Source organism: Nymphalis io, chromosome 14 (assembly GCF_905147045.1).
Source record: "Nymphalis io chromosome 14, ilAglIoxx1.1, whole genome shotgun sequence".
Classification (NCBI taxonomy): Eukaryota; Metazoa; Arthropoda; class Insecta; order Lepidoptera; family Nymphalidae; genus Nymphalis; species Nymphalis io.
In genome coordinates, this window is record NC_065901.1 from 12,314,572 (window position 1) to 12,326,767 (window position 12,196).

A 12,196-nucleotide genomic window follows, 5' to 3' on the forward strand; every position below is an offset into this window, starting at 1 on the left:
GCTGGGAAAGAAAGCACCTAGCCCAATTAAAGAAGATAAAGAAAAACCTGTTTTCGTAGAGACACATGCGATGGTTCCTAGTCCTGTCAAAGATGTACATTTAAAACAACTTTTAGAAAAGCCCGACGAGAAGGCTCCTAGCCCCGTTAAAGAAGACGAGGTAATACCATCAATCAAAAAGCCAGATGAGAAGGCGCCCAGCCCTGTGAAAGATGACAAGGTAGAAACGCTTTTAGAAAAGGAAGAGAAGAAGGCTCTAAGCCCCGTAAAGGACGACGAGGCTAAACCAATAATCGAAAAGCCAGGCGACAAGACTCCGAGCCCCATTAAAGAACATGAGGTGAAACCATCAATCGAAAAGCTGGGAGAGAAAGCACCTAGCCCAATTAAAGTTGACACGGAAAAACACGATATCGAAAAACCAGAGGAGAAGGCGTCCAGCCCTGTGAAAGATGACAAGGTAGAAACGCTTTTAGAAAAGGAAGAGAAGAAGGCTCCCAGCCCCGTTAAGGACGATGAGGCTAAACCAACACTCGAAAAGCCAGGCGACAAGGCTCCGAGCCCCATTAAAGAACATGAGGTGAAACCATCAATCGAAAAGCTGGGAGAGAAAGCACCTAGTCCAATTAAAGATGACACGGAAAAACACGATATCGAAAAACCAGAGGAGAAGACGCCCAGCCCTGTGAAAGATGACAAGGTAGAAACGCTTTTAGAAAAGGAAGAGAAGAAGGCTCTAAGCCCCGTAAAGGACGACGAGGCTAAACCAATAATCGAAAAGCCAGGCGACAAGGCTCCGAGCCCCATTAAAGAACATGAGGTGAAACCATCAATCGAAAAGCTGGGAGAGAAAGCACCTAGCCCAATTAAAGTTGACACGGAAAAACACGATATCGAAAAACCAGAGGAGAAGGCGCCCAGCCCTGTGAAAGATGACAAGGTAGAAACGCTTTTAGAAAAGGAAGAGAAGAAGGCTCCCAGCCCCGTTAAGGACGATGAGGCTAAACCAACACTCGAAAAGCCAGGCGACAAGGCTCCGAGCCCCATTAAAGAACATGAGGTGAAACCATCAATCGAAAAGCTGGGAGAGAAAGCACCTAGTCCAATTAAAGATGACACGGAAAAACACGATATCGAAAAACCAGAGGAGAAGGCGCCCAGCCCTGTGAAAGATGACAAGGTAGAAACGCTTTTAGAAAAGAAAGAGAAGAAGGCTCTAAGCCCCGCAAAGGACGACGAGGCTAAACCAATAATCGAAAAGCCAGGCGACAAGGCTCCGAGCCCCATTAAAGAACATGAGGTGAAACCATCAATCGAAAAGCTGGGAAAGAAAGCACCTAGCCCAATTAAAGAAGATAAAGAAAAACCTGTTTTCGTAGAGACAGATGCGATGGTTCCTAGTCCTGTCAAAGATGTACATTTAAAACAACTTTTAGAAAAGCCCGACGAGAAGGCTCCTAGCCCCGTTAAAGAAGACGAGGTAATACCATCAATCAAAAAGCCAGATGAGAAGGCGCCCAGCCCTGTGAAAGATGACAAGGTAGAAACGCTTTTAGAAAAGGAAGAGAAGAAGGCTCTAAGCCCCGTAAAGGACGACGAGGCTAAACCAATAATCGAAAAGCCAGGCGACAAGACTCCGAGCCCCATTAAAGAACATGAGGTGAAACCATCAATCGAAAAGCTGGGAGAGAAAGCACCTAGTCCAATTAAAGATGACACGGAAAAACACGATATCGAAAAACCAGAGGAGAAGGCGCCCAGCCCTGTGAAAGATGACAAGGTAGAAACGCTTTTAGAAAAGGAAGAGAAGAAGGCTCTAAGCCCCGTAAAGGACGACGAGGCTAAACCAATAATCGAAAAGCCAGGCGACAAGGCTCCGAGCCCCATTAAAGAACATGAGGTGAAACCATCAATCGAAAAGCTGGGAGAGAAAGCACCTAGCCCAATTAAAGTTGACACGGAAAAACACGATATCGAAAAACCAGAGGAGAAGGCGCCCAGCCCTGTGAAAGATGACAAGGTAGAAACGCTTTTAGAAAAGGAAGAGAAGAAGGCTCCCAGCCCCGTTAAGGACGATGAGGCTAAACCAACACTCGAAAAGCCAGGCGACAAGGCTCCGAGCCCCATTAAAGAACATGAGGTGAAACCATCAATCGAAAAGCTGGGAGAGAAAGCACCTAGTCCAATTAAAGATGACACGGAAAAACACGATATCGAAAAACCAGAGGAGAAGGCGCCCAGCCCTGTGAAAGATGACAAGGTAGAAACGCTTTTAGAAAAGAAAGAGAAGAAGGCTCTAAGCCCCGCAAAGGACGACGAGGCTAAACCAATAATCGAAAAGCCAGGCGACAAGGCTCCGAGCCCCATTAAAGAACATGAGGTGAAACCATCAATCGAAAAGCTGGGAAAGAAAGCACCTAGCCCAATTAAAGAAGATAAAGAAAAACCTGTTTTCGTAGAGACAGATGCGATGGTTCCTAGTCCTGTCAAAGATGTACATTTAAAACAACTTTTAGAAAAGCCCGACGAGAAGGCTCCTAGCCCCGTTAAAGAAGACGAGGTAATACCATCAATCAAAAAGCCAGATGAGAAGGCGCCCAGCCCTGTGAAAGATGACAAGGTAGAAACGCTTTTAGAAAAGGAAGAGAAGAAGGCTCTAAGCCCCGTAAAGGACGACGAGGCTAAACCAATAATCGAAAAGCCAGGCGACAAGACTCCGAGCCCCATTAAAGAACATGAGGTGAAACCATCAATCGAAAAGCTGGGAGAGAAAGCACCTAGTCCAATTAAAGATGACACGGAAAAACACGATATCGAAAAACCAGAGGAGAAGGCGCCCAGCCCTGTGAAAGATGACAAGGTAGAAACGCTTTTAGAAAAGAAAGAGAAGAAGGTTCCCAGCCCCGTTAAGGACGACGAGGCTAAACTGACACTCGAAAAGCCAGGCGACAAGGCTCCGAGCCCCATTAAAGAACATGAGGTGAAACCATCAATCGAACAGTTGGGAGAGAAAGCACCTAGTCCAATTAAAGATGACACGGAAAAACACGATATCGAAAAACCAGAGGAGAAGGCGCCCAGCCCTGTGAAAGATGACAAGGTAGAAACGCTTTTAGAAAAGGAAGAGAAGAAGGCTCCCAGCCCCGTTAAGGACGATGAGGCTAAACCAACACTCGAAAAGCCAGGCGACAAGGCTCCGAGCCCTATTAAAGAACATGGGGTGAAACCATCAATCGAAAAGCTGGGTGAGAAAGCACCTAGCCCAATTAAAGTTGACACGGAAAAACACGATATCGAAAAACCAGAGGAGAAGGCGCCCAGCCCTGTGAAAGATGACAAGGTAGAAACGCTTTTAGAAAAGGAAGAGAAGAAGGCTCCCAGCCCCGTTAAGGACGATGAGGCTAAACCAACACTCGAAAAGCCAGGCGACAAGGCTCCGAGCCCCATTAAAGAACATGAGGTGAAACCATCAATCGAAAAGCTGGGAGAGAAAGCACCTAGTCCAATTAAAGATGACACGGAAAAACACGATATCGAAAAACCAGAGGAGAAGGCGCCCAGCCCTGTGAAAGATGACAAGGTAGAAACGCTTTTAGAAAAGAAAGAGAAGAAGGTTCTAAGCCCCGCAAAGGACGACGAGGCTAAACCAATAATCGAAAAGCCAGGCGACAAGGCTCCGAGCCCCATTAAAGAACATGAGGTGAAACCATCAATCGAAAAGCTGGGAGAGAAAGCACCTAGCCCAATTAAAGAAGATAAAGAAAAACCTGTTTTCGTAGAGACAGATGCGATGGTTCCTAGTCCTGTCAAAGATGTACATTTAAAACAACTTTTAGAAAAGCCCGACGAGAAGGCTCCTAGCCCCGTTAAAGAAGACGAGGTAATACCATCAATCAAAAAGCCAGATGAGAAAACTCCAAGTCCAATTAAAAATGACACGGAAAAACACGATATCGAAAAACCAGAGGAGAAGGCGCCCAGCCCTGTGAAAGATGACAAGGTAGAAACGCTTTTAGAAAAGAAAGAGAAGAAGGCTCCCAGCCCCGTTAAGGACGATGAGGCTAAACCAACACTCGAAAAGCCAGGCGACAAGGCTCCGAGCCCTATTAAAGAACATGGGGTGAAACCATCAATCGAAAAGCTGGGTGAGAAAGCACCTAGCCCAATTAAAGTTGACACGGAAAAACACGATATCGAAAAACCAGAGGTGAAGGCGCCCAGCCCTGTGAAAGATGACAAGGTAGAAACGCTTTTAGAAAAGGAAGAGAAGAAGGCTCCCAGCCCCGTTAAGGACGATGAGGCTAAACCAACACTCGAAAAGCCAGGCGACAAGGCTCCGAGCCCCATTAAAGAACATGAGGTGAAACCATCAATCGAAAAGCTGGGAGAGAAAGCACCTAGTCCAATTAAAGATGACACGGAAAAACACGATATCGAAAAACCAGAGGAGAAGGCGCCCAGCCCTGTGAAAGATGACAAGGTAGAAACGCTTTTAGAAAAGAAAGAGAAGAAGGTTCCCAGCCCCGTTAAGGACGACGAGGCTAAACTGACACTCGAAAAGCCAGGCGACAAGGCTCCGAGCCCCATTAAAGAACATGAGGTGAAACCATCAATCGAAAAGCTGGGAGAGAAAGCACCTAGCCCAATTAAAGAAGATAAAGAAAAACCTGTTTTCGTAGAGACAGATGCGATGGTTCCTAGTCCTGTCAAAGATGTACATTTAAAACAACTTTTAGAAAAGCCCGACGAGAAGGCTCCTAGCCCCGTTAAAGAAGACGAGGTAATACCATCAATCAAAAAGCCAGATGAGAAGGCGCCCAGCCCTGTGAAAGATGACAAGGTAGAAACGCTTTTAGAAAAGGAAGAGAAGAAGGCTCTAAGCCCCGTAAAGGACGACGAGGCTAAACCAATAATCGAAAAGCCAGGCGACAAGACTCCGAGCCCCATTAAAGAACATGAGGTGAAAGCATCAATCGAAAAGCTGGGAGAGAAAGCACCTAGTCCAATTAAAGATGACACGGAAAAACACGATATCGAAAAACCAGAGGAGAAGGCGCCCAGCCCTGTGAAAGATGACAAGGTAGAAACGCTTTTAGAAAAGAAAGAGAAGAAGGCTCTAAGCCCCGTAAAGGACGACGAGGCTAAACCAATAATCGAAAAGCCAGGCGACAAGGCTCCGAGCCCCATTAAAGAACATGAGGTGAAACCATCAATCGAAAAGCTGGGAGAGAAAGCACCTAGCCCAATTAAAGAAGATAAAGAAAAACCTGTTTTCGTAGAGACAGATGCGATGGTTCCTAGTCCTGTCAAAGATGTACATTTAAAACAACTTTTAGAAAAGCCCGACGAGAAGGCTCCTAGCCCCGTTAAAGAAGACGAGGTAATACCATCAATCAAAAAGCCAGATGAGAAGGCGCCCAGCCCTGTGAAAGATGACAAGGTAGAAACGCTTTTAGAAAAGGAAGAGAAGAAGGCTCCCAGCCCCGTTAAGGACGATGAGGCTAAACCAACACTCGAAAAGCCAGGCGACAAGGCTCCGAGTTCCTTTAAAGAACATGAGGTGAAACCATCAATCGAAAAGCTGGGAGAGAAAGCACCTAGTCCAATTAAAGATGACACGGAAAAACACGATATCGAAAAACCAGAGGAGAAGGCGCCCAGCCCTGTGAAAGATGACAAGGTAGAAACGCTTTTAGAAAAGGAAGAGAAGAAGGCTCCCAGCCCCGTTAAGGACGATGAGGCTAAACCAACACTCGAAAAGACAGGCGACAAGGCTCCGAGCCCCATTAAAGAACATGAGGTGAAACCATCAATCGAAAAGCTGGGAGAGAAAGCACCTAGTCCAAATAAAGATGACACGGAAAAACACGATATCGAAAAACCAGAGGAGAAGGCGCCCAGCCCTGTGAAAGATGACAAGGTAGAAACGCTTCTAGAAAAGAAAGAGAAGAAGGCTCTAAGCCCCGTAAAGGACGACGAGGCTAAACCAATAATCGAAAAGCCAGGCGACAAGGCTCCGAGCCCCATTAAAGAACATGAGGTGAAACCATCAATCGAAAAGCTGGGAGAGAAAGCACCTAGCCCAATTAAAGAAGATAAAGAAAAACCTGTTTTCGTTGAGACAGATGCGAAGGTTCCTAGTCCTGTCGAAGATGTACATTTAAAACAACTTTTGGAAAAGCCCGACGAGAAGACTCCTAGCCTCGTTAAAGAAGACGAGGTAATACCATCAATCAAAAAGCCAGATGATAAGGCTCAAAGCCCATTTAAAGATGACACGGAAAAACACGATATCGAAAAACCAGAGGAGAAGGCGCCCAGCCCTGTGAAAGATGACAAGGTAGAAACGCTTTTAGAAAAGGAAGAGAAGAAGGCTCCCAGCCCCGTTAAGTACGATGAGGCTAAACCAACACTCGAAAAGCCAGGCGACAAGGCTCCGAGCCCCATTAAAGAACATGAGGTGAAACCATCAATCGAAAAGCTGGGAGAGAAAGCACCTAGTCCAATTAAAGATGACACGGAAAAACACGATATCGAAAAACCAGAGGAGAAGGCGCCCAGCCCTGTGAAAGATGACAAGGTAGAAACGCTTTTAGAAAAGGAAGAGAAGAAGGCTCCCAGCCCCGTTAAGGACGATGAGGCTAAACCAACACTCGAAAAGCCAGGCGACAAGGCTCCGAGCCCCATTAAAGAACATGAGGTGAAACCATCAATCGAAAAGCTGGGAGAGAAAGCACCTAGTCCAATTAAAGATGACACGGAAAAACACGATATCGAAAAACCAGAGGAGAAGGCGCCCAGCCCTGTGAAAGATGACAAGGTAGAAACGCTTTTAGAAAAGGAAGAGAAGAAGGCTCCCAGCCCCGTTAAGGACGATGAGGCTAAACCAACACTCGAAAAGCCAGGCGACAAGGCTCCGAGCCCCATTAAAGAACATGAAGTGAAACCATCAATCGAAAAGCTGGGAGAGAAAGCACCTAGCCCAATTAAAGAAGATAAAGAAAAACCTGTTTTCGTAGAGACAGATGAGAAGGTTCCTAGTCCTGTCAAAGATGTACATTTAAAACAACTTTTAGAAAAGCCCGACGAGAAGATTCCTAGCCCCGTTAAAGAAGACGAGGTAATACCATCAATCAAAAAGCCAGATGAGAAAACTCCAAGTCCAATTAAAGATGACACGGAAAAACACGATATCGAAAAACCAGATGAGAAGGCGCCCAGCCCTGTGAAAGATGACAAGGTAGAAACGCTTTTAGAAAAGGAAGAGAAGAAGGCTCTAAGCCCCGTAAAGGACGACGAGGCTAAACCAATAATCGAAAAGCCAGGCGACAAGGCTCGGAGCCCTATTAAAGAACATGGGGTGAAACCATCAATCGAAAAGCTGGGTGAAAAAGCACCTAGCCCAATTAAAGATGACACGGAAAAACACGATATCGAAAAACCAGAGGTGAAGGCGCCCAGCCCTGTGAAAGAAGACAAGGTAGAAACGCTTTTAGAAAAGGAAGAGAAGAAGGCTCCCAGCCCCGTTAAGGACGATGAGGCTAAACCAACACTCGAAAAGCCAGGCGACAAGGCTCCGAGCCCCATTAAAGAACATCTGGTGAAACCATCAATCGAAAAGCTGGGAGGGAAAGCACCTAGCCCAATTAAAGAAGATAAAGAAAAACCTGTTTTCGTAGAGACAGATGCGAAGGTTCCTAGTCCTGTCAAAGATGTACATTTCAAACAACTTTTAGAAAAGCCCGACGAGAAGACTCCTAGCCCCGTTAAAGAAGACGAGGTAATACCATATATCAAAAAGCCAGATGAGAAAACTCCAAGTCCAATTAAAGATGACACGGAAAAACACGATATCGAAAAACCAGAGGAGAAGGCGCCCAGCCCTGTGAAAGATGACAAGGTAGAAATGCTTTTAGAAAAGGAAGAGAAGAAGGCTCTAAGCCCCGTAAAGGATGACGAGCCTAAACCAATAATCGAAAAGCCAGGCGACAAGGCTCCGAGCCCCATTAAAGAACATAAGGTGAAACCATCAATCGAAAAGCTGGGAGAGAAAGCACCTAGCGCAATTAAAGAAGATAAAGAAAAACCTGTTTTCGTAGAGACAGATGCGATGGTTCCTAGTCCTGTCAAAGATGTACATTTAAAACAACTTTTAGAAAAGCCCGACGAGAAGGCTCCTAGCCCCGTTAAAGAAGACGAGGTAATACCATCAATTAAAAAGCCAGATGAGAAAGCGCCAAGCCCAATTAAAGATGACACGGAAAAACACGATATCGAAAAACCAGAGGAGAAGGCGCCGAGCCCTGCGAAAGATGACAAGGTAGAAACGCTTTTAGAAAAGGAAGAGAAGAAGGCTCTAAGCCCCGTAAAGGACGACGAGGCTAAACCAATAATCGAAAAGCCAGGCGACAAGGCTCCGAGCCCTATTAAAGAACATGGGGTGGAACCATCAATCGAAAAGCTGGGTGAGAAAGCACCTAGCCCAATTAAAGATGACACGGAAAAACACGATATCGAAAAACCAGAGGTGAAGGCGCCCAGCCCTGTGAAAGAAGACAAGGTAGAAACGCTTTTAGAAAAGGAAGAGAAGAAGGCTCCCAGCCCCGTTAAGGACGATGAGGCTAAACCAACACTCGAAAAGCCAGGCGACAAGGCTCCGAGCCCCATTAAAGAACATGAGGTGAAACCATCAATCGAAAAGCTGGGAGGGAAAGCACCTAGCCTAATTAAAGAAGATAAAGAAAAACCTGTTTTCGTAGAGACACATGCGAAGGTTCCTAGTCCTGTCAAAGATGTACATTTGCAACAACTTTTAGAAAAGCCCGACGAGAAGACTCCTAGCCCCGTTAAAGAAGACGAGGTAATACCATATATCAAAAAGCCAGATGAGAAAACTCCAAGTCCAATTAAAGATGACACGGAAAAACACGATATCGAAAAACCAGAGGAGAAGGCGCCCAGCCCTGTGAAAGATGACAAGGTAGAAATGCTTTTAGAAAAGGAAGAGAAGAAGGCTCTAAGCCCCGTAAAGGATGACGAGCCTAAACCAATAATCGAAAAGCCAGGCGACAAGGCTCCGAGCCCCATTAAAGAACACGAGGTGAAACCATCAATCGAAAAGCTGGGAGAGAAAGCACCTAGCCCAATTAAAGAAGATAAAGAAAAACCTGTTTTCGTAGAGACAGATGCGATGGTTCCTAGTCCTGTCAAAGATGTACATTCAAAACAACTTTTAGAAAAGCCCGACGAGAAGGCTCCTAGCCCCGTTAAAGAAGACGAGGTAATACCATCAATTAAAAAGCCAGATGAGAAAGCGCCAAGCCCAATTAAAGATGACACGGAAAAACACGATATCGAAAAACCAGAGGAGAAGGCGCCGAGCCCTGTGAAAGATGACAAGGTAGAAACGCTTTTAGAAAAGGAAGAGAAGAAGGCTCCCAGCCCCGTAAAGGATGACGAGGCTAAACCAACACTCGAAAAGCCAGGTGAGAAGGCTCCGAGCCCCATTAAAGAACATGATGTGAAACCATCAATTGAAAAGCTGGAAGAGAAAGCACCTAGCCCAATTAAAGATGACACGGAAAAACACGATATCGATAAACCAGAGGAGAAGGCGCCCAGCCCCGTTAAGGATGACAAGCCTGACGACAAGGCTCCGAGCCTCATTAAAGAACATAAGAAAAAACCATCAATCGAAAAGCTGGAAGAAAAAGCATTTAGCCCAATTAAAGATGACAAGGAAAAACCTGTTCTCGTACAGAAAGATGCAAAGGTCCCTAGTCCTGTAAAAGATGAAAAAGCGGATCAACTTTTAGAAAAGCCCGACGAGAAGGCTCCTAGCCCCGTTAAAGAAGACGAGGTAACACGATTAATTAAAAAGCCAGATGAGAAGACTCAAAGCCCAATTAAAGATGACACGGAAAAACACGATATCGAAAAACAAGAGATGAAGGCGCCCAGCCCTGTGAAAGAAGACAAGGTAGAAACGCTTTTAGAAAAGGAAGAGAAGAAGGCTCCCAGCCCCGTTAAGGACGATGAGGCTAAACCAACACTCGAAAAGCCAGGCGACAAGGCTCCGATCCCCATTAAAGAACATGAGGTGAAACCATCAATCGAAAAGCTGGGAGAGAAAGCACCTAGCCCAATTAAAGAAGATAAAGAAAAACCTGTTTTCGTAGAGACAGATGCGAAGGTTCCTAGTCCTGTCAAAGATGTACAATTAAAACAACTTTTAGAAAAGCCCGACGAGAAGACTCCGAGCCCCGTTAAAGAAGACGTGGTAATACCATCAATTAAAAAGCCAGATGAGAAAGCGCCAAGCCCAATTAAAGATGACACGGAAAAACACGATATCGATAAACCAGAGGAGATGGCGCCTAGCCCCGTAAAAGATGACAAGGCTAAACCTACTCTCGAAAAGTCTGACGACAAGGCTCCGGGCCTCATTAAAGAACATGAGGTGAAACCATCGATCGAAAAGCTGGAAGAAAAAGCATTTAGCCCAATTAAAGATGACAAGGAAAAACCTATTCTCGTAGAGAAAGATGCAAAGGTCCCTAGTCCTGTAAAAGATGAAAAAGCGGATCAACTTTTAGAAAAGCCCGACGAGAAGGCTCCTAGCCCCGTTAAAGAAGACGAGGTAATACCATCAATTAAAAAGCCAGATGAAAAAGTGCCAAGCCCAATTAAAGATGACACGGTAAAATACGATATCGAAAAACCAGAGGAGAAGGCGCCCAGCTCTGTGAAAGATGACAAGGTAGAAACGCTTTTAGAAAAGGAAGAGAAGAAGGCTCCCAGCCCCGTAAAGGATGACGAGGCTAAACCAACACTCGAAAAGCCAGGTGACAAGGCTCCTAGCCCCATTAAAGAATATGATGTGAAACCATCAATCGGAAAGCTGGAAGAGAAAGCACCTAGCCCAATTAAAGATGACACTGGAAAACACGATATCGAAAAACCAGAGGAGAAGGCGCCCAGCCCTGTGAAAGATGAGAAGGTAGAAACGCTTTTAGAAAAGGAAGAAAAGAAGGCTCCCAGCCCCGTAAAGGATGACAAGGCTCCAAGTCCCATTAAAGAAAACGAGGTGAAACCATCAATCGAAAAGCTTAAAGACAAAGCACCTAGCCCAATTAAAGATGACACGGAAAAACACGATATCGATAAACCAGAGGAGATGGCGCCCAGCCCCGTAAAAGATGACAAGGCTAAACCTACTCTCGAAAAGTCTGACGACAAGGCTCCGGGCCTCATTAAAGAACATGAGGTGAAACCATCAATCGAAAAGCTGGAAGAAAAAGCATTTAGCCCAATTAAAGATGACAAAGAAAAACCTCATCTCGTAGAGAAAGATGCAAAGGTTCCTAGTCATGTAAAAGATGAAAAAGCGGATCAACTTTTAGAAAAGCCCGACGAGGAGGCTTCTAGCCCCGTTAAAGAAGACGAGGTAATACCATCAATTAAAAAGCCAGATGAGAAAGCGCCAAGCCCAATTAAAGATGACACGGAAAAATACGATATCGAAAAACCAGAGGAGAAGGCGCCCAGCCCTGTGAAAGATGACAAGGTAGAAATGCTTTTAGAAAAGGAAGAGAAGAAGGCTCCCAGCCCCGTAAAGGATGACAAGGCTCCAAGTCCCATTAAAGAACATGAGGTGAAACCATCAATCGAAAAGCTAGAAGAGAAAGAACCTAGCCCAATTAAAGATGACACGGAAACACACGATATCGATAAACCAGAGGAGAAGGCGCCCAGCCCCGTAAAGGATGACAAGGCTAAACCTACTCTCGAAAAGCCTGACGACAAGGCTCCGAGCCCCATTAAAGAACATGAGGTGAAACCATCAATCGAAAAGCTGGAAGAAAAAGCATTTAGCCCAATTAAAGATGACAAGGAAAAACCTGTTCTCGTAGAGAAAGATGCAAAGGTTCCTAGTCCTTTAAAAGATGAAAAAGCGGATCAACTTTTAGAAAAATCCGACGAGGAGGCTTCTAGCCCCGTTAAAGAAGACGAGGTAATACCATCAATTAAAAAGCCAGATGAGATAGCGCCAAGCCCAATTAAAGATGACACGGAAAAATACGATATCGAAAAACCAGAGGAGAAGGCGCCCAGCCCCGTAAAAGATGACAAGGCTAAACCTACTCTCGAAAAGTCTGACGACAAGGCTCCGGGCCTCATTAAAGAACATGAGGTG

General features: G+C 45.4%; 1 protein-coding gene across 1 annotated transcript in view; it reads left to right on the forward strand.

Annotated features, from left to right (window-relative positions):
* LOC126773519 (microtubule-associated protein futsch-like) overlaps window positions 1–12,196 on the forward strand; it is a 137,551-nt gene that overhangs the window by 107,828 nt on the left and 17,527 nt on the right. The window contains exons 9-16 of the mRNA XM_050494469.1: window positions 341–1,300; window positions 1,661–3,340; window positions 3,371–4,000; window positions 4,241–4,840; window positions 4,871–7,667; window positions 8,748–8,980; window positions 9,011–10,192; window positions 10,553–10,639. Coding sequence (XP_050350426.1) covers window positions 341–1,300; window positions 1,661–3,340; window positions 3,371–4,000; window positions 4,241–4,840; window positions 4,871–7,667; window positions 8,748–8,980; window positions 9,011–10,192; window positions 10,553–10,639 — 8,169 coding nt within the window. The remainder of the gene's footprint in view (window positions 1–340; window positions 1,301–1,660; window positions 3,341–3,370; window positions 4,001–4,240; window positions 4,841–4,870; window positions 7,668–8,747; window positions 8,981–9,010; window positions 10,193–10,552; window positions 10,640–12,196) is intronic.